The following is a 22,522-nucleotide window of genomic DNA, read 5'->3' as shown; positions in this document are numbered from 1 at the left end:
TTTTATTGTTGAGAGGATGAGATATTTATTATTGAGAGGATGGCATTTTTATTAGTAAGACGATGATATTTTTATAATTAATGGCATGGATTTTTTTTCTTTTATTGGCCAAGGCAATCCCTGTGTGTGATTTTTTATTTTATTTTTAAAACGAAACAATAGAATCTAACTTGGGGCTTATCCATATAAAATATTTCTTATTTAGAGGATGAAAGTTTTCTAAAGTTTAGCATGGCACTTTTATTTTGTAGATCACCCGGCCTTTTTCTTATCATACTCATTGTAGATTTATAAATGAGAGAAATGACAGTAATATAGTAGCATTTAAATCCATGTATGTTTTATGAGGTGCATTTAGAGAAGATAATGTTGGATTGTTTATTAGTAGTAGAGAAAATATTTCTTATTTAGAGGATGGCAGTTTTTAAAGTTTAGCATGGAAGTTTTATTTTGTAGATCACACGACATTTTTCTTATCATACTCATTGTAGATTTATAAATGAGAGAAATGACAGTAATAAAGAAGCACGACTGTTTTTCTTTCATAATTAAGATAATGGCAATTAGGGTTATCTTTTGATGATGACATTTTTTCACAAAAATACTTCCTCATTCCTACTCCCCTGTTCTAAAATAAGCTTTGTAAAGCTAGTACAAAGTTCAGCCACTTATTTTGAGACGGAGGGAGTACATTATTCGATGGAGGGAGTAGTAAGCTGGGCCTCTGGGTCAACCAGCGGTCGGGCCAGAGCATTCTGGCGCAGTGAGCGTCAAGTAGGATTCCATTTCGGCCCACGGACTCCTCCCCTCCCCGTCGTCCGGGTCTCCTCGTCTTCTCCACAGCCCACCCCGCAGTCTCGCTCTCGCGCACTGCCGCTCTCAAAATTTCGCGACTCTCTCTCGCGTCTCTCCATCGCCATGGAGATGGAGGCGATGGGGAAGCAGCAGAGGGAGGAGGCGCTCCTCGGGGCCGCCGCCGCCGGCAACCTCCGCCTCCTCAAGAGTAACCCCGCCTCCTCCTCCTCCTCCTCATGCTCTTTCTCCTTAGGGTTTGATGATGGTAGTAGCTTGACGGGTTAGTGCCTTGACTTGGCTCCCAATTCTCGCGTCGCGCAGAGATGGCGAGGTGGATGGGCTCCGGCGGGCAAGGCGAGGCCGCCGTCCTGGCGGCGGTGGAGGACGGCCAAGGGGACCGCGCGCTGCACCTGGCGGCCGCGGCGGGGCGGCTCGAGGTCTGCAGGTACCTCGTCGAGGACCTCCGCCTCGATGTCAATCAGCTCAACTTCATAGGTGGCGTTCCCTTCCCTGCTCCCGTTCGCGTCACTTGGCAGCTCTGTCAACTTCTATTTATGTATTTATTTATGCTGATTCTGCTTACTGTCAGTTACTACCACGCTGTATGGTGGAATTCGCATTTCAGGCTTCAGATTTGGTGTTACATGCTGTATGATGTATGCATTTGTAAATTGTCAACTTCTATTTATGTGTTAATATGCGGATTCTGCTTTACTAATCCGCATTTTAGGCTTCAAATTTGGTGTTACATGTTGTATGGTGTATATATGCATTTGTAAATTGTGATTAAGTGACAAGTGGATCGATTTCAAATATCCCCATGTCCAATATATGCACACAGACATACCGCGAACATCGCCGGTTTTCTTTGGATATGTTGTACGGGCAAACCGCTACTTGTGGACTGTATATGAAGTGTCTCCTCTGTCTGTCGTTGTGCAATTTTGTCAACAGTAAACATGTGTCAGATGGATAGGCATTTGATACTGCACTAGCTAAGTTCTCTTTTCACGTTTGGCTCTCTTGTGTACAACTTTTTGTATTGAGGGCAGGATTGGCGTGAATTTGTTGAGCTCCTCATGTTTAATTTTTCGACTGTTGCAGGTGACACGCCACTGTACCTTTCTGCCTCATATGGGAGAGCTGATGCTGCAAGATATCTTCTTGATCATGGTGCTGATCCACTAGCTGGCAAAGTACACTCACCTCTCCATGGCGCTGCAAAGGAAGGTCTCTCTCTTTCCCAACAAGTATGCTTATTTATCACGTGTTAGTGCATACATAGTCAATTTGATTTTTTGCCTTAGAAAGCCACATCGCTGGATATAAGCAGCATTAGACTCCGACCAACATGGCCCCGCAGCTGTGGGTTAGCAGGCATAGGGATCCTAACCGGTGGTAGGAGGCACCGCATCAGCCTTAGAGATAACTGGATAAACCGTTTTCGTAATGGTTTTGCTAATTCTCGGTCAGTGAAAATTAGTCTCAGGATTCTTTTTTTTTTGTTTTATATGGCTGGTTATAAAATAAACTTTCAATTTTCCATTGTTATATGAAGTAAGCATTTCTGGGTCGACTGATCCAAATTGGATTAATTTGTTAACATTTGTCTGGTAGCCTCTCTCTGTTTGGTTTTGCCCCATATTGTTGTGAGAGAAGTAAGCATTTCTGGGCGACTGATCCAAATTGGATCCATTCCTTCAAACTAGTTATTGGTTTTCGTTTGATAAGATTAGTCTTAATTTTGTTAACATTTGTTTGGTAGGTTCTCTCTCTTTGAATAAAGTAAGTAAGAAACACACATCACAGCGTACAGAGCTACAGCCTTCACACTCTTGTGATCGTTATAGTTGACTACTATGACACCTCTCTTGGCTTGTGTGATGCTTGATGTTTATATTTTAGCATATACTTGCCTTTTTTTATGTGATTTCCATCGAACAAAGCTCCCATATACTTGCCATATTTTTTATTTGGATGATGGTCGAAGAAACATTAACGAGTGTGTGGAGAGAATAACTTTGAGGTTGGATATCTAATGTTATCTAAGGTTTTGATTATAATCTTATAAGCTCAAAATTGACGACTTCTTCTACTTCCAAGGATAGACAAGGAAAATTTGAATAGTCCCAATCCGTCCACTTTTGAAAACCTGGTCCTTGATGAGATAAGTGGTAACCAAAATGGTTACTGGGCAGTTCATGATCACAAAACTGAAAACTGGCCCAGAGTTAATTTTTAGTGCAAAATGAAAACTGAAAGCCGGTATCCGATGTTGGGAAATATTCTTGTCTCATTCATTCTTTTTTGAAACCTCGTTTTCCAGGACATTGTGAAATAGTAGAACTGCTGCTTTCAAGAGGAATCAATGTGGATTTAGATTCTGCGCAAGGGACGCCATTGCATGCAGCTGCTATTTCTAAACACCATGACATAATTAAGATCTTGTTGGAGCACCATGCCGATGTAAGACACCAGTTTCTTTGTTCTCTTCTTTGCGGTGAAAAAGAGAACTCTGGAACGGAATATCTTGTGGCCAGTGGTACTCGTGCTTCATCTGTATATTCTATTTGGGAATGCACTGGAATGGAAGATCTTGTTGCCTTTGATCTTGTGCTCCATCTGAACAAAAGATCTGCACTGTACTCTCCCTCTGTAAACTAATATAGGACCGTTTTAGTGATCTAAACGGTCCTATATTAGTTTAAGAGGGAGTATTTGAAACAATAAAAATTCATCATGGACAGTATTTAATTATCCTAAAGTAAAACGTGCTCATGTTATGTCTAATTTCTATGTAATATATTTCTTTCTGTTCCCTTCAGAAATACCAATATATTTAACACACCATGAGTATACTTTACTTCTCTATTGATGTATCTCAAAATTAATTTCTCTACTGGTCGCTCTTTTCTTTCCGACTAGTGTAAGTGATTGATTCTTCCACTTTTCGTAGCCTAACAAGGTTTACGGTCTTGGTTATGCCCCATTGAGTTGGGCCATCCGTGCCATCAGGCCCATGCCTAGAGAGCCGTTGGAATGTGTCAAGCTACTTGTTAAGGTCAGTACTCTTTCTTTGTATGGAGCTTTGTTAAAGTTTTGTAGGCACAACTTCATTTTCTTTGTGTATATAACATATAAAGCATTAACCCAAACAAATGATCAAATAGTTATTCATTTGCACAGGCTGGTGCTGATCTGAATTTTATTGACTTCGATGGTGGTAGTTACGTGATGTTGGCAGTGAAGTTTGACTCACCTGGCATCATGAAGTTCTTACTAGATGCTGGTGCTAACCCCAATATTCCCGATGAAGTGAGCTTTACTTGTTTTGCTGTTTTCACTTGTCATCATCTACTTTTCATGCATATGCTGTAAGTTAGCTGACATTATCGTTCCATTTTTTCTCTATGAGGTTATGTTAGGCTGTAGACTCTTGACACTTGACAGATTAGGATAATCATCTTACCCACACATCGTCTGACACCAGGAATAGGCTTGCATGAGGGGAAAACACTACTTCCTTGGGCTACAAAAAGATGGCATACACATTTTCGAGATTTAACTTTGATCATCAATTAGAGAAATAATACACAAGTCATGTAACTTAAAGATTGTACCATAGGAAAATTCTTTATATAGTACGAATTTAATGGTATAATTTTTGTGACACATAACCCACATTTTATTGGTTAAGGTCAAGGCTTAAGACATTTGTGACGACTATATATGCAGTATGCAATGCAGCAAGCAGAAGAGAAGATGCTGCTTCTGTGCATAACCGAAATCCATTTTTCAGCTGCACAGAAGAAAAATACACGATTCAAACCTATGTGGGATTATAAAATGGAATGGTTAGGTTGTATTTATACATCTGACATTCACCCCGGTCAATTCTTGATGACACATGGTCAGGGGAATTCAGTAACCTTATTTCACTTCTTATTCTGTGAGGATACCTTCTTGCGCCTTGGATTAAGTATTATAGGTACTGTAAGTACTAAATACATAAGTAAAAGGATGTAAAAATAGAGAACTTATGGTAGATCAAAGTTGCCAGTTATTATACCATAGGCGAACTTATGCCAATATTCCTCAATCTCTTCAATCATCTCACATTCTCACTTACTCATGCTTGATATCTCACCTCCATGTAAAGAGGACCTCCAAAACGCCATCTGAATAATTTCACTCTCAGATCAGCATAATAGATTATGTTATTTCCCTACTTGAGCTTTTGGTCACAATCTCGCTCTGACAAGGGCAGCGGTGGTGTAGAGAGGGAGGGAGGGAGACAAAGAGCTGTGTGTTTATAGTAGCAGAGATGATGTCGAAACATTGTAAAATTTGAATCTTCTGTGTTGTAAATTGCAGAGTATGTCATTTATATGTTTCTTGTCTACTGAATTAGGAATTGAAAAAAAAATCTCCAGTTTCTTCATAGCCTGGTCAAAGAAACATAAGATGTTTCTTCTGCAAAGATTTATTTTGCCCCTTCCATGTATATTTTGGTGTTTGTATCATCTTCATCCTATTCTGTTTTGAAAAGTCTATGCAATACAACATATTAGTTGAAGCTCTCGGTTATTAGTGTTAGTGTACTTGACGTAACCCTTGTCTTACAAATTTTGTTCGGAAGGATGAACGAGACTGTTCTATCATTTGTCCTTCGTAGTGATTCTCTTGAAGTCCAACCAGCCATTTCATTGAGATCTTAGGCTGTGATTCCTAAATATTAATTTGGAAATCTTTCAATTACATTTTGTATTTATATTTGTTATTTATTATTTACTCTTGCAGTGTGGTAGGACACCAATTGAAGTTGCTGCCTCTAAAGGCAGTAGGGACATGGTTGAAATGCTATTCCCTTTAACTTCTCCTATTTCAACGCTGCCGAACTGGAGTATTGATGGAATCATTTCTCATGTGAAACACTTTGGTTTGAAGCCGAGGGTATGTGTTTCATTCTGTGCTCACTTGCAGTTCCATATGTTATTTATCATCACCCTGTAGTTATGTTCTTTGGCAGTTCTGTCCATTAGAGTACAAATAGTTTTAATTCACGATTGTTGTAAATTCCATTGTGCAAACAAAAAATTCCATGCACAAATTTTACTTTTCGTGCATTGCATCACTATTAGCAAACTTCTAGTCTTTGGGTATGACCTTATGGTGAACTATTAATGTGCTAGACTTAATAAAGTTATCCTGGATGATATTGTGCCAGCCCTGCAACTACGGACAATGTAGTTTTTATTACGAATTTATAGTCTTATACATTAATTAGGATACGTCCTGATCTCCGGATAAACCCTGCAACACTGCAGTACAACCATAGTTAGTTTTAAATAGCGGGCTATGACTCTTAGCAGAGGACATCTCTAAACGCTATAGCGTGCTATTTAAAACTTTACTTCATGGGTTAGGACCAAAGTCTCTAAGCGCAGGATCTCTCTAAACGCTACAGCGGCGTTATAGCGTTTTCCTAGTCTTATACATTAATTAAGTGATATAAGCTGAGACTTACAAATTTGTACATTTTTCATGTTTACATTACAGGATATTTCTACATATTTATCCTAACAGCAATTTTTCTGTGATCAGGATAAAGAAATGTACGCAAAGAGAAGAACTGAAGTTAAACGGAAAGCTTCTGAGGCTTTTAAGAGAGGGGACTATTATATGGCATCAGAGATGTATAGCTCTGTAAGTCACTAGGGCCCATTTTTATTGCCTGAAGGAGTGATGTTATTTTTTATATCTGTAAACTAGGGCATCACACAGTACTGTTATACAGAAGTTCCTATATTGAAATGTATCTGCTTGTCCAATACATTTGCTGGTTTCATGTGTACAGAGATCTCTATATCGATCAGAATAATACCATCTGAGCACCATCCCCATTGATATATTTATAATCTTGTACTCCCTCCGTCCGAAAAAACTTGCCATCGAAATGGACAAAAAAGGATGTATCTAGAACTAAAATACATTTAGATACATCCCTTTTTATTCATTTTGATGACAAGTATTTTCGGACGGAGGGAGTAGTACTCTTTTTTTAGGCATTGCTAAAAGCTGCATGTGATTAATGTGTTTGTAGACAAGGGCATTTGACCCTAGTCCGGATGAGTATGCAACCATATTGGCAAATATTAGTCTATGCGCGTTGCGTGCTGGAAATGGAAAAGCTGCTCTGTCTTATGCTACCATGTGCAGAATGGGGCGACCTCTTTGGCCAAAAGCCTGCTACCGAGAAGGGGCAGCTCTTATGTTATTGAAGGTAAAAAGAACACAGTAGTTTTCTTCAAGCATCTGTGATCATGATCGTATAACTGATCATCTTATGGTGTGTACTTGTAGAAGTACGAGAGAGCATGTGAGGCTTTTGCGGATGGCTTGAAGCTTGACCCTACAAGTGGTGATATTGCAAATGCTTTAAGGTAACTGGTCCATGTTTTCGTGGTGTGTAGGGTGACGTGCAATCCCCTGCTTCGTAAGTTAAGTAAAAGAACAAATGATATCTTGATAGACAATTGTGTGCATGGAAGATGGTCTCCATCTCTAGAAAAATATTACATGGATTCAGTCCGTCAAGTCTGTTAAGTTTGTTTTTTCTTGAGCTGGAGCGATTTACTAATCACGGAAAGAACACTTAGTGTTGATCTGCTTATTATCATGATACATCTTCAGGGCAAGTTGTACACAGATTCCTGACAATTCTCATGTTCAAAATATTTTGGTCGCAGGGAAGCCCAAGAAGCAGCGAAGAATGCTCGTCGCCGTGAAAAGTGGCCGACTGACAAGTCTTACATGCAGAATCCGATGCTTTGTTTTGTTGCTGAGCACCTTTTGTCTAGTCTGAAAACTTGTGATGATAATATACTGTTATTGTTAATTAAGACCTCCGTCACACCCATCGTTTTTAAATATGACTGGGGATGAACTCGCTAGCTTGATTCCAGTTCAAGTGTCGACAAGCTTTATCGTCACAGAACGTTAAGCTTGTTATATCTTATGGTTGAAATCATGGAATTCAGTACTGAGGTTCCTTTTTGCATTGTGACTGGCAGCCATTTCGAAGTTGGCACTAACCAGAAAGGTTTGGAACTTGGTGTATTGGGCAAAAGATCCAGGGAAACGTTTATTGTTCAGTAAATGTAGGGTATGTTCTGTGTCGTGCCCTCAAAGTAGTACTACTATCCTGATGCTTCAACCTGTTATTATTGCTGGTGCTTTAATTTGTTTGTACTGTAACATCTTGTAGCTTCACTAGTCCAATCAGCTACTGGAAATATCCATGTTCAGACATGGCAGATTTCCCCACTTTGACAATGAAATCATTTTGATATGAATACGGTCATATAGAGACAAAGAAACACCATGCCAGGAACAGCATGCCAAACTTTTATCCACAAATACTCCCTCCGTTTTAAATTACTCGTCGCAGAAATGGATGTATCTAGATGTATTTTAGTTCTAGATACATCCATTTTTGTGACAAGTAATTTGGAATAGAGGGAGTAACAAACAAGAGTCCTACTAGATTCTTGCCAAATCGAAATGTGCATGAGAAAACTCTTTGTTTTAAAAGGTTGTCTAAAGGTCGGTGAATTGGGCAAAATATCTAGGAAACTGTTTACTGTCTATCTATTCTGCCTCGTGACCAGGACCGTGTTGAAGAAAAATAGTGCAAAAAATGATGTAGTCATGTTGTTTGGTTGCTTGCATGGTAGTTGGCGTGGTTTTGCAGTGTGCAGGCACGTTTGGTAGTAGCGGCTTCCCGCATGCGATGAGAGGAGTATGAAGCCTCACACAGAAAATAAGAGATTTTTTCTTACCTCGTGGTTTGCTTGAGTCTGCATGAGTAGAGACTGCTAATTCGGTCGTTTCTCCACAGTCTAGTACCGGAGTGCTTTAAACACTGTGTGATGCAAGGAATTGATGCGAGTCAAGTAACCAAATACCGTGCGAAGTAAAAGATTACATCCATGTGCAGTCTATCAACCATCATGTAGGCAACCAAACACGCTCTAATAGTAGTACCTTGACGACGCAAGCCAACCAACGCGCATGTCGCCAAAGACAACTGCCAATGGTTTTGTACAAGATGGATTAACAATCCGAATATCCATTTTTGAGCCAAGGCTCATCTGCACCCGGTCAAGAGAAAAATCACAGAAATACAAAAAAAATTCAAAAAAAGTGCATGGTATATAATTTAGTGCATGAAGTGCGCTCTAATTTTCTGACTATTTGAACATACGAGTAGCTCTTAGCAAAAAAGACAAATTAAGTCAGAACAATAAATCTTTACAGACTCCAAATTTAGGAGACTCGTTGCGCCTCAGGAGACTCACCTCGAACAAGGAGCAGTAGGCCACGGCGAGAAGCCATGGGGGCGGAAGGCATCCCCGCGGCCGTGTTGGGTTAAGCAGAGGAGTTGGGATGCCGTCCATGTCGCTGCATGCTGACGCCGGGAGGAAGTTTAAGCGTGTCTGTGCTTAAACTGCCTTTCAACTAGTTCAAATCATTTATCGGCTTTGGTAAATAAAATGCTTGATATTGCCAGCAAACTTCATTTTGATAAAGAATCCTCAAAAAATGTGGAAATAGTGTAAGGAGAGATGTGTTTGATATGTGGTTAAAACTCCTTCAAACCTGAGGGGGAGGTGTGTAAGGAGAAAGTGATATCAAACAACGTGCTCTTTTTAACATTGATGGCTTTTATTATCTGCTAAAAAACATACAAATACATATGCATCCCATTTTGCAAAAAAAAAGTATGCACCCCCCTACATATTTGTGTGTAGATTTTATATAACATAAGAAAACAAACGAAAGTCAAGCTTATGGTCTGTTCTGGCAGAGTTTGCCTTTCAAAAAATAAAATTAAGAAACAAACCGTGGGCTTCAATGTTAAGAATTTGATGAAGCTTTAATTGGCAAAAAAAATTGGTATGGGTAAGAATATGTGCAGATTGGGTGGGAAATTAATATCTAACATGGTACTTCCAAGGGCAGCACTACGCGTCAGCCGGCTGATCTGACATATAGATCAGCCGGCTTGACCGCCGTAGGATTAATCCGTTGGATCACTTCGCGGGGCTGCATGCTGCCCCAGATCTCTAGTCGCTTTCAAATGGCATTTCCACCGGCTCGCGAGCTGTTCGCTTGAGTGATGCGAGCCATCAGTTTCTCCTTTCTAATTTTGTGCAACAATACTTTTGTTGCCAAACCTTCTCTTCTCTACTTTTCTGCAACAAGATCTTTGTTGCGGAAACTTCTCTTCTCTAATTTTCTGCAACAAAAGCTTTATTGCGGAACCTTCTCTTTTCTAATTTTCTGCAATAAGACTTTTATTGCAAAACTTCCCGTTCACTAATTTCCTCTAACACGTCTCATCTTGCAAAATCTTTTCTTCTTTAATTTTCTACAACAAGACTCTTGTTGCAAAAATACCAAACACATCTTCCACCACGTCTAATTTTCTGTAACAAGATATTTGTTGCAAAAATTGCAACAACATCTCTGTCCGCATCGCGCACTAACACAATCGTCCTATGTTGTCACCATGTCGCCGTTCCGCAACAACGTTATTGTTACAGAAACTTGGAGTGGACATGGACGTACTGCGTGGTTATATGGTTGCTGCTTGCGCCGGTGGTGCCAGGATGGTGGTGAGGTTGATGGCGCTCCACATCGATGGTCCAAGGAGAGCGTACGCGTGGGACCATATGACGCGTGGCGCCTGAGCGAGGCGGCTGATTTCCTCAAGCAAATCAGCCGGCTGTTTAGAAGCTTTTCCCTACTTCCAAAGGATATATATTTAAAATATGTATGTCCCTTTGCAAGGCACGGGCAATTTTCCTAGTATCATATAAGAAGACAAACGAAAGTCAAGCTTATGGTCTGTTCTGGCAGAGTTTGCCTTTCAAAAATAAAAATAAGAAACAAACCTTGGGCTTCAATGTTTACTTGGGCATGGGCCATGGCCATGGGCTCTCGAACCATCAAAACAAAATCACATTTTCCCCGTCAATAACATCTTGCCTGCTCCCACGGCCCAGGGCTCACGGACTCCTCCCCTCCGATCCGGCTCTCCCCTTCTTCTCCACCCCGCAGCGCACTGCCGCTCTCGAAATTTGGCGACTCCCTCTCGCCGCCTGCTCGATCGCCATGGAGATGGAGATGGAGGCGATGGGGAAGCAGCAGCGGGAGGAGGCGCTCCTCCGCGCCGCCGCCGACGGCAACCTCCGTCTACTCAAGGGTAACTCCGCATCTTCCTTACGCTCTTCCTTCTTAGGGTTTGATGATGGTAGTAGCTTGACGGATTTAGTGCTGGACTTGGCTCCCATTTCTCGCGTTGCGAAGAGATGGCGCGGTAGATGGGCTCGGGAGGCGAAGGAGAGGCCGCCATCCTAGGCACGGTGGAGGACGGCGTAGGGGACCGCGCGCTGCACCTGGCTGCCGGGTCGGGTCGGGTCGGCTCGAGGTCTGCAGGTACCTCGTCGAGGACCTCCGCCTCGATGTCAATCAACTCAACTTCATAGGTGGTGTTCCCTTTGCGTCAATTCGCAGATTCGTCAACTTTTGTTCATGTATTTATGCTTATTCTTCAACTAGTTAGTTATATACCATGTGGAATTTGCATCTCAGGCTTCAAATTTGGTGTTACATATGTAAATTGTGACTACGTAACAAGTGGAGTTAAGATATCCAATATATGCACACGGCCATGCCCAGAGAGTCCATTCACCATACCTCAAACATCATTGATTTTCTTTGGATATGTTATATGAGCAAACCACACCATGTGTGAACTGTATCTAAAGTGTCTCCCCTGCCTGCCGTCATGCAATTTTGTCAACAGTAAGCATGTGTCAGATGGAAAGGCATTTGATAGTGCTCTAGTGAAGTTCTCTTTTCACGTTTGGCTCTCTTGTGTACAACCTTTTGTATTGAGGGCAGGATTGGCGTGAATTTGTTCAGCTCCTCATGTTTATTTTTTCGACTGTTGCAGGTGACACGCCACTGTACCTTTCTGCCTCGTATGGAAGAGCTGATGCTGCAAGATATCTTCTTGATCATGGTGCTGATCCACTAGCTGGCAAAGTAACTCACCTCTCTATGCCGCTGCAAAGGAAGGTCTCTCTCTTTCCCAACAAGTATGCTTATTCATCGCATGTGTCAGTGCATACATAGTCAATCTGATTTTTTGGCTTAGAAAGCCACATCACTCGATATAAGCAACATTAGACTCCGACAAACTATCAATAGAGCTGAGAGAGCAAGAAGAACTGGAAAGGAGTTCAGGAGACGTGATTCCCTTCTTTGATGCTGTCAAACGTTTTGTTGCTATTCCTTCAGGGTTCGCTTTGATTTAGGGATATGGAGGCTTGGAATCAGAAATGCTTGCTGGAGTTAAATCTAATCCTGTATTTGAATGGAGGGAATTGGAAAAGGAGAAGGAAAGTCATATGAACCTGTGTTTTCAATTTTGAATTTGTCATTGTTTCATCCTGTTATAAAATAAAATTTGAATTTGTCACTGTTAGTTCAAATCAATTCCTCATATCATTGAGAGAAGTAAGCATTTCTGGATCGACTGATCCAAATTGGATCCATTCCTTCAAATTAGTTATTACTCCCTCCGTTCCCAAATATAAGTCCTTTTAGACATTCCAACAAGTGACTACATACGGAGTAAAATGAGTGAATCTATACTCTAAAATATGTCTACATACGGATGTATGTTGTAGTCCATTTGAAATGTCTAAAAAGACTTATACTCCCTCCGTTCCAAAATAGATGACCCAACTTTGCACTAAAGTTAGTACAAAGTTGAGTCATCTATTTTGGAACGGAGGGAGTACTTAGGAACGAAGGGAGTAGTTTTCTTTTGATAAGATTAGCTAGTCTTAATTTTGTTAACATTTGTTTGGTGGCCTCTCTCAGTTGGAATAGACTTGGTTAAGGAATAAAGTAAGCAAGAAACACACGTCACAGGCACAGAGCTACAACCTCCACTCTTGGGATCGCGACAGTTGACTACTATGACACCTCTCCTGGCTAGTGTGATGCTTGATGTTTCTATTTTAGCATAGCTTGCCATATGTTTTATGTGATTTCCATAGAACAAAGCTCCCATATATATGATTTGGGTGATGGCTGAAGAACCATTATCATATGTGTGGAGAATAACTTTGAGGTTTGGTATTTTGAAGTTGAATATCCAATGTTATCCAAGTTGTTGATTATAATCTTATAAGCTCAAAATCGACGACTTCTTCTATTTCCAAGGATAAACAAGTAAATTTTGAATAGTCCCAATCGGATCACTTTTGAAAACCTGGTCCTGGATGAGATGTGTGGTAAACTAAAAGGTTACTGCAGTTCATGATCACTAAACTGAAAACTGGTCCAGAGTTAATTTTTCATGCAGATGTAAAGTTAGCTACATCTGAGGTAAAAGGTGTTGCCCATGAGGTCACGGGTTCGAGTCCTGGGAACAGCCTTTTGCAGAAATGTAGGGAAAGGCTGCTGCACGCATACAAATGACCCAAAGTGGTTGGACCCTTCGCCGGACCCTTCGCAAGCAGGAGCTAGATGCACAGGGCTGCCCTTTTATGTAAAGTCAGCTACATGTTGGAAAATGTTCTTGTCTCATTCATCTTTTTGAAACTTCATTTTCCAGGACATTGCGAAATAGTAAAACTGCTGCTTTCAAGAGGAATCAATGTGGATTTAGATTCTTTACAAGGGACGCCATTGCATGCAGCTGCTATCTCTAAAGACCATGACATAATTAAGATTTTGTTGGAGCACCATGCCAATGTAAGACACCAGTTTATTGGTTCTCTCCTTTGCGGTGTATGAAAAAGAAAACTCTGGAACGGACTGTGGCCAGCGGTACTCGTGCTCCATCTCTATATTCTACTAGTAAGCTTGCACGTGCAATGCACATCTTATACGGTGAGCCAATGAGATTTCCACAAATACAAAATAAATGTTTCACAAAAGTGTTCAATAGAAGCACAATTCTTTGATGTCGCTCAAGTTGCATTTTCAAAGGTGAGACACAATTGTGGCTATGTTGTTGCATACAGACCACAATATATATTACTCCATCCATTAGGTCTTCTCATTGGTTGTTAATAAGGAAGATGATTTTTTTATGACTGAAAAAAGCCTCACATAAACATATCAATGGCAGTGAGCCAATATTCTAAAGCAAAATCTCAACACCAAAAATTCTTACTAAGGCACAAAATATTTGTTACAACTGCTAGTTCCAATAAAAAAAATAACTACCTTTAAAATGTATTGGAATCGACTAAAGCTTCTTCATTAATGAAATAAATGATAATGGAAATATCATTAATCCAGGTCATCTTGAACCGAATATTGCCTAGCCCACGGTTTGTCGGTGTATACAAAGATATGCTTGAGTAATGATCCAAGAGCAAGAGCATTGGGGACAGCAGAGCCACCCATCAACAGCTGTGTTCGCTTAAATTTCCTTGTCAATGGATCATCAGACTATGTTCTACTTAACTTTCCTGGCTCAAGCTCGGTGCAGAACTTTGCATGGAACTCCTTATTACTTAAGAATTGAATATCACATGGAAATTTAAGCTTAACCAGTCGCGTCAAGAAATGTCTCGGCTCACTCAGTTTTTTACCACTTGGTTCTGCCCTGGTTGGAGCTATATTAGTTTTAATGGGATATATACCTGTATTGTCCACCAAACCAACCAAACAAAATCATGCCTTCTAAAAGCTGATGGGGATCTCCCGTTCAACTTCATCCAAGCAATCCCCCGCAAAAAAAACTTCATCCAAGCAATCAAATGGTACATAAAGATATGGTAGTCGTCCAGTGAACTTGCATTAAAAGTGAGGGTTCGCCCAGAAATCCTCTGTTTGTTTTCTAAAAGGGCAAGTGCCATTGTTTTTCCTGTGAAGACCTTGTATCATCAGATGGCATATGAAATACTGAATTGTAAGGTTATATTTTTTTAAAAGGTTCCAGGCTTCCAGCAATGTACATAATAGGAAAACGAACTCGTGGGTACCAAGTCTTTTGGATGCAGTGACATAGCCTGAATAGATTTCTTATCGTGCGTAACAGTAGACATAGTCATTGGAGAAACAAACAGCTATAATGGAAACAGAATCGCATAGATGATGGAAACCATTTTGTGAACATTGCCAAGTTAGATAGTTAATATCCCAGAAGTTGATGGTTGTAGCATGTGTGCTTGACAATTTGTGGATCCTGAGGAAGGAAAAACAATATAATTAATAGTAGGTATTGAAATGCACAAGAAAATACCAACTCAAGCAAGGTCATATCATGATTTCCCTACATACTCTCTTGGCGCATATATATGGAACTCTTAATCCCAACTTACAAAGAAACTGCAGGTTCTTATCTAATCAAAATCCATCATACTACCAGAACAGAAAAATGAGGAAAAAAAATCTTGGAGAACCTCACATGGACCATCCAACACGTCCAAATTTCACGGAAAATAGGCAGATCATCAACAAGTTCTCACAACATTGCTCATCAGGCTCTAAACTCTGAATTTGAGTGTGTCCTCTGCTGTAATTGTTCAGCTCATAGAGATAGCCCTTGTAAGATCATAAATAGGGCCAGGGATGAAAATGTTGCAGGCTATGTAATTCACTCTGTAATTGATAGCCCTTGTGTCGTCATACATTTTCCTTTCCCCTTTTCTCTTAATTGACTGGACCATTATAAAAAGAGGGGCTAGTCAATTAACCTAAAAAAATGACAAATGTTGGGTAAAAGTTACTACCCTTGAAGAAACCAATAGTAACAACATTCGACCCAAACATTTAGTTGCTTCACTTTTAACTTGTCTCGCAATGACAGGTGGGCTGGTCGTGTATGTAATGGGTCTTCGTATAATTGCAGTTTGTCATTTAATTTGGTCTGACTGAGGCATGGATAAAAAGAACAACTGAATAATTATACACGTCATGTTGTATTCTGATATGCTTATGAGCTAACACCTGTACCTCTCACATACATCCAACTATGGGTCATCATCAGGTTCATGTTCCTGCAAAGGATAGGAAATCAATGAGAAATTTAATCCAAACAAGGAGAAGATCAACAAAAGCTACAGAAAATAAAAAACAGCTAGGTGCCTTGTCAAGATCCTTAATCAAAAGCAAACTATATTAGTTCAATAAACGGCAATATGAAAAGCATACTGATTAGGAAGCATTAATTAAGCTCACATATGATTTCTCCTTCGGTCCTTCCTGACTCCTCTATCCTTTCATACTCTCCTCCTCTTTGGCACATGTATCTTGCAAAAAGATTCATCATGCAAATTTATGTACAAGACATTAATTCAGTACAAGCAGATTAGTTTTTGGAATCCACACCATACACAAATTAAAATCTATTTCTGCTATATAACTTACAATCTACGTCTGACAAATTATCAACAAACTAAAAGGACTTTAACCTGCAGCATCCCATGTGCATCCACGCTGCAGCGCCTTCCTCTAAGCCTCTGCTGCTGCATGAGATGAAAAAGAGTTACTTAGAGGGTCGTACACACACCAGAAATCCTGAAAGCAAAAACATCTTTCCATCCAGCAATCCTTTCAAGGGAACAGGAGAAGCACAACATCGGATGCAGTCGACTCATACATACAATTTCTGAATTAATGTGAAGTTGTGAACACACAGCAGAATGTTACTGAAATGTTCAATTTCATAGAAACATGTTAACCAAAAGGGAGGCGTCCGATCAGGGTGCCAACCCAAAAGTTGGGAAAGGCGTCGGCGACCTCCGGCCGGGAACGGCCGGGCTGTGGCTCGGCGATGCGGTGGCGCTGCCCTCGTGCAGTAGTGTGGCGGCGGGGTTGCCGCTCGGTGATGCGGCTGCAGGGCGCTCGCGCGGCACTGCCCTCTGCGTGCCACGCTCGCGGCCGAGCTCCGCCTCCGGCGCAGCCCGGCCTCTCTTCTCCCGCCCTCAGCCGCACCACCTGCTCGTCCGCCGTGGCCTTACAGCCGCCGCTGCTATGTGTTGCACATGCGCTGATGTCCGTCTGTCCGCCAATGCGCCGCTTCTCCCAGCCGTCGTCGCGTCGCGGGCGCCTCCCTTAACACCTCTTGATGGCGAAGACGAAATCTGGCGAGGAGCGAGAGAAGGCTGACGCCACAAGCCGGAGGTGCAGCGCTCCGTTGAGGGTGAGAGGATTCGATTGGATCTACTTCCTTTTTTCATGCGTGATTGTTGGGGCCGCGGCTGCGGATCGTACCGATACGGCAGAGTTTTCGTCCGCTCTCTCAAATCGCTAAACGCACTTTTGGCTGATGATTAGTGTATATGGACGGCTAGATATAATCAAATGATTCGGATCGTGAGGCTATAATTGATTGAGAGTGTTATATGTAAATTAGGCTGGGTACATTTAGGGATAAATATGTTTGCTTGTTTAATAGTAGTAGAGATAGAGAAGAGATTGACAGGCGGGACCCACTGGGCATAGAGAGGAAAAATGGCATGTCCATATGGTCTTTTTTGTCAAAATATATTTTTTGAGGGGATTTAAAAAAAAAACATTCTGCCTGGTTCACGGGCTGACAACGGACCTCACGCGCCTGGTCAGCACAGATTATGTATACAAAACGGGATATGCACTGTATTTGTATATTCAAGCCAAGTTTTTACACCACTTCAATGTACACTGCAACTTCTAGCACCAAAGTGACCATTTACGCCAAGTTCTAGCACCGTCGGTGTAATTGACTCATAAATTTTATAGGTATACATATGCACATTTATTACTTCCTTGATTTTTATTTATTTTAGAATTTGAATAAATTACCTGTTTTAATTTTGTTGATGTTTTTGTCATTTCGTCCTTTAGTAAGTGTGCTAGCTTGTCTCAGAGAAATAAGAAAACATTTTAAATGTCAAGAACATTGTTTTCGAAAATGTATGAACATTTTTCATTGAGCCATGCATTTTTTGGGGGAAAATGTGGATATTTTTTTGAGACTCGTGACTATTTGTTTTAAAACATACAAGCATTTTTAATAGGTCTTTAATGCAAAAATAGTTGTATGCATGTCATAATTTATTTTATGATTGGACAAAAACACTTCTCATACTTGGTCTTGCTAGTAAATTGTGCAAAGCACCACGTCATTTAAATATATATATATATAAAGCATGGAAAATACATTTGAATATGTATTATCTTTTCTAGAATTGAATCGGACAAGATCCAAATTGGTTCTTACCTCTATAGAATCCAGATTGTTCTAGTCTCTTTTTATTAGAGTATCAGATAAGCATGTGAATAGATGCTTCTAGAACACATGAGATGGTTGAGTTGGGGGTTCAGTGAGAAGGCCACGTGGCAGAATCCTATGAGTTGAAAACTATATCCAACGGATGATAATGCTCGGATTTGCCTTCTCTTGACCATTGGATGGGCATATCCAACGACCAATATTTGAAGCTATTGGCACACTATATAGTGGTATAGATAATTGGGAAAATCTTGTTGCCTCTGATACCTGTGCTCCATCTGAACAAAAGATTTGCATTGTATTTGAAGCAACAGTAGTTACCATGGACAACACTTAATTATCCTAAAGTAAAACATGCTCACTTTCCCAGAAGCCAATGACATGTTATGTCTAATTTCTATGTAAATGTATTTCTTTCTGTTGCCTTCAGAAATACCAATATAATTAACACATCACAAGAACTCCCTCCGTCCCATAATATAAGAACGTTTTGCAAGCTATTTAGCTTGCAAAACGATCTTATATTATGGTACGGAGGGAGTAGATTTTATTTTTCTCTATTGACGTATCTAAGAATTAATCTCTATTGGTTCCTTTACTTTTTTTGACAAGTGTGAGTTATTGATTCTTCTACTTTCCACAGCCTAACAAGGTTTTTGGTCTTGGTTATACCCCATTGAGTTGGGCCATCAGGGCCTTCGAGCCCATGCCGAGAGAGCCGTTGGAATGTGTCAAGCTACTTGTTAAGGTCAGTACTTTTTCTTCGTATGGAGCTTTGTTAAAGTTCTGTAGGCACAGCTTCATTTTCTTTGTGTATATGTTTTCTGTGGCTGACATATCAAGCATTAACTCAAACAAATGATCAAATAATTATTCATTTGCACAGGCTGGTGCAGATCTTAATTTTATTGACTTCAATGGTGGTAGTTATGTGATGTTGGCAGTGAAGTCTGGCTTCCCTGGCATCATGAGGTTCTTGCTAGATGCTGGTGCTAACCCCAATATTCCTGATGAAGTGAGCCTTACTTGTTTTGCTGTTGTCATTTGTCATCATCTACTTTTCATGCATATGCTGTAAGTTAGCTGAACATTGTTCCATTTTTTCTCTATGAGGTCATGTTAGGCTGCAGATCTTGTTTAAAAAATGTGGTTGTAGACTCTTGACACTCGACAGATTAGGATAATCTTCTTACCCACACATCGTCTGATGCCGGGAATAGGCTTACATGAGGATAAAACACTACTTTCGTTGTATCATCAGAATTGATGGTATAAAGTTTCTTGTCCCCAGGTCATAGATATCCTGAAGTAGGGTGTACAAGCTAAGGTGTATTTATATATGGTCATTTTTCTCGCACTTACCTTATGTTTTTACAACGATTACAAAAATCTAAAAATTAACATGCGAAGAACATTAGTATTGGTGCTTTACTTAATTACTAGTAAATGGCACGTGCCGTGCACGTGTATAATTCTAGGATTATTGTGAAATGCCGCATGTTGGGGTGGGGTGGGGGGTGACCTATGGCAATTAATTGTATTCAATATAATTATATTGTCAGCATTTATTTGGTTATTTTTTTCAAGTATGACCAATACACATGAGAAGCGGTTGTTTTCTCTTGACACACATCTATATAATTTAAACTACGATGAGTAGAGTCACGTACGCATATTAACACTATTAATCGTAATGACGTAAACACTTTAATATTTGTGTAATCTTGCTTTTACATAATTTGAAATCCTCAAACATATATAAATTTAATATGTGCTAAACTGGGTAACGGAAAGAGTACTAAGTTGCAAGTTATTAATCATTATGAATAAATTAATTATTCAACTCAAAAAGAAGAATAAAATAATTATTCAAGCATTGATTATGTCCTTTTTGGTTGATCAGAGTTGTCCACAAAAAATATTGGTAAACAAAAGGAAAAAAAACAGGGTAGTACTATTTCTAAAATGAATATGGGAGAAAGTAAAATCTATTCAACCGTAACATGTATTATCCTGCACCATTGCATGCTTTTTCGCACTCTCTCATCGTGATTAGGATGCCTACTTGCTAGCTAGTACCTTTGCTAGTACTACTCTATGCGCAGTACAAATTTGTCATGGGAGTTCACCAGAAATTTCTGGATAGCGAAGGCAGAATCACGTGCGTGGTACAAATTTCATGCGGGAGTGACACGCAGCAGGGGGATGGGGCCCACAGCGAATCCTTGCAATATGAGCCATCAGATTAACATATCCAACGGTGTCAATATGGCCACGTAGTCCTCTATCACAAGCCACTAAATATGAGCTGTTCAATTAGAAAGATCCAACAGCTTATACGAAGTGCTACTGGTACACTATATAGGAATAGGAGTATAGATATAGATTTATGATAAAAATATAGCTTTTTCGATAAAGGACATTTACATTTAATTGATATATCGAGGTGATACAACCGCACTGAGCGAATGCCCGGCCTCTGATGTGCACGATGCACACAGCCAACACAACCAAAAAGAAGAAATCCGAATATAGTATAAAAAATATAGCTATATCGGTGAACAGAAATAAATCAATGTAAATCGCAAACCTGAAATCTTCGAAGCATTTGGCACTGAAATCCATCACTACCTAGGTTTCTGCTGGCACCAACGTCCCAGTGCCTAGATGATTCTGTGTGGAACATTACCATCAATGCATCAGACGCTTAGAAGAGGATCAGACCATGTGTCCCACCAAGGACCCCTTCGCCCCACCTGAACTTCGGCTCTGCGGCCAGGAGGCAATGGAGGTCGGCACCGGTGCAGCAGGGATTGCAGGTGGACTCCACATAGCTGCGCTCTGACAAAAGGCAGCAGTGGTGTAGAGAAGGAGGGAAGGAGACAAAGAGATGTGTGTTTATAGTAGTAGAGATGATGTCGAAAGTATGTCATGTAAATGTTTCTTGTCTACTGAACTAGGAATTAAAAAAAATCGCCAGCTTCTTCATAACCTGGTCAAAGAAACATAAAATGCTACTTCTGCAAAGATTTCTTTTGTGCCTTCCATTCATATTTTGGTGTCTGGATCATCTTCATCCTGTTCTGTTTTGAAAAGTTTATGCAATACAACATATGAACTGAAGCTTTCGATTATTAATGTTACTGTATTTGATGTAACCCTTGTCTTACAAATTTTGTTACGAAGGATGAACGAGGCTGTTCCACCATTTGTTGTCCTTGCATAGTGGTTCTCTTGAAGTTCATCCAGCCATTTCGTTAATGTGTAAATCTTCCAATTACATTTTGTATTTATATTTGGTATTTACTCTTGCAGTGTGGTAACACACCAATTGAAGTTGCTGCCTCTAAAGGCAGTAGGGACATGGTTGAAATGTTATTCCCTTTAACTTCTCTTGTTTCAACGCTGCCGAACTGGAGTATTGATGGAATCATTTCTCATGTGAAACACTTTGGTTTGAAGCCGATGGTATGTGTTTCCTTCTGTGCTCACTTGCATTTCCATATGTTATTTATCATCACCCTGTAGTCTGTTCTTTGGAAGTTCTGCCTATCATTTAGAGTAGAAATAGTTTTTCCACAATTATTCTAAACTTCATTATGCAAACAAAAACATTCCATGCAAATTTTACTTTTGGTGCATTGCATCACTATTAGCAAACTCCTAGTCTTTGGGTATGCCCGCATGGTGTACTATTAATGTGCTAGACTTAACAAGTTATTTTGGATGATATTGTGCCTGCCCTGAAACTCCGGACAATAGTTTTTATTACGAGTTTATAGTCTTGTACTCCCTCTGTAAAGAAATATAAGAGCGTTTAGATCAGTACTTAGTGATCTAAACACTCTTATATTTCTTTATGGAGGGAGTACATTAATTAGGATACACCCTGAATTCTGGATAAACCCTGCAACACTGCAGGACAACACATTTTTTCTTGCCTTAGACATTATTTAGGTGATATAGGACGACACCTACAAATTTGTGCATTTTTCATGCTTTACATTACTAGCTAGTTCTACGTATTTGTTGTAACCAGTTCTGTTTTTGTGGTCAGGATAAGCAAAAATGTGCGAAGATAAGAACTGAACTAAAACAGAAAGCTTCAGAGGCATTTAAGGAAGGGAAATATTATGTGGCATCAGAGATGTATACTGGTGTAAGTCACTAAGGCCCATCTTTATTGCCTGAAGGAGTGGTGGTTATTTTTTATATTTGTATACTGTTAATATCAGTCCATGCTATATTTTTGTTCACACCTCTTTCTGGTAAAACATGTGCTGTTGTATGTCAGTTCCACAGTACAAGGCATACACAATCTAGGCGTCCTGCTCTCTTAGTAATTATGAGGTAGTTGAGCAGTTTGTGTTCAAAGGGCTGCGGTGGTAACACAGTACCTTTTTTTTAGAATGTAGG

General features: G+C 40.1%; 1 protein-coding gene, 1 long non-coding RNA gene and 1 pseudogene across 2 annotated transcripts; 2 read left to right on the top strand and 1 right to left on the bottom strand.

Moving 5' to 3' along the window:
- The first annotated feature begins 848 nt into the window (after positions 1-848).
- LOC123108054 (ankyrin-3) lies at positions 849-7,858 on the top strand. Its single transcript, XM_044529916.1, has 11 exons — positions 849-1,003; positions 1,117-1,290; positions 1,900-2,025; positions 3,122-3,261; positions 3,752-3,856; positions 3,982-4,110; positions 5,596-5,748; positions 6,400-6,501; positions 6,899-7,078; positions 7,159-7,238; positions 7,545-7,858. Exons 1-11 carry the CDS (start codon positions 919-921, stop codon positions 7,738-7,740), a joined length of 1,470 nt encoding a protein of 489 aa, XP_044385851.1. The 5' UTR covers positions 849-918; the 3' UTR covers positions 7,741-7,858.
- A 3,010-nt stretch (positions 7,859-10,868) lies between these two features.
- On the top strand, positions 10,869-22,277 carry LOC123101662 (homeobox protein Wariai-like; annotated as a pseudogene).
- Positions 14,787-17,104, bottom strand: LOC123105428 (uncharacterized). Its single transcript, XR_006450839.1, has 4 exons — positions 16,305-17,104; positions 16,072-16,142; positions 15,847-15,890; positions 14,787-15,076 (listed from the first exon to the last, which is right to left on the bottom strand). It is a non-coding gene; the product is annotated as an uncharacterized lncRNA (long non-coding RNA).
- Positions 22,278-22,522: the final 245 nt, after the last annotated feature.

Source organism: Triticum aestivum, chromosome 5A, assembly GCF_018294505.1.
Source record: "Triticum aestivum cultivar Chinese Spring chromosome 5A, IWGSC CS RefSeq v2.1, whole genome shotgun sequence".
NCBI lineage: Eukaryota > Viridiplantae > Streptophyta > Magnoliopsida > Poales > Poaceae > Triticum > Triticum aestivum.
The sequence above is the reverse complement of the archived record's forward strand: the minus strand, read 5'-3'. Positions and strand labels throughout refer to the sequence as shown.

What these genes read in the sequence shown, in the direction of transcription:
- LOC123108054 (XM_044529916.1), top strand. Translation starts at nt 919, where the DNA reads ATGGAGATGGAGGCGATGGGGAAGCAGCAGAGGGAGGAGGCGCTCCTC. An exon ending in CAACCTCCGCCTCCTCAAGA is followed by an intron (nt 1,004 to 1,116) that starts GTAACCCCGCCT and finishes CGCGTCGCGCAG; the next exon opens with AGATGGCGAGGTGGATGGGC. An exon ending in ACCCCAATATTCCCGATGAA is followed by an intron (nt 4,111 to 5,595) that starts GTGAGCTTTACT and finishes TTACTCTTGCAG; the next exon opens with TGTGGTAGGACACCAATTGA.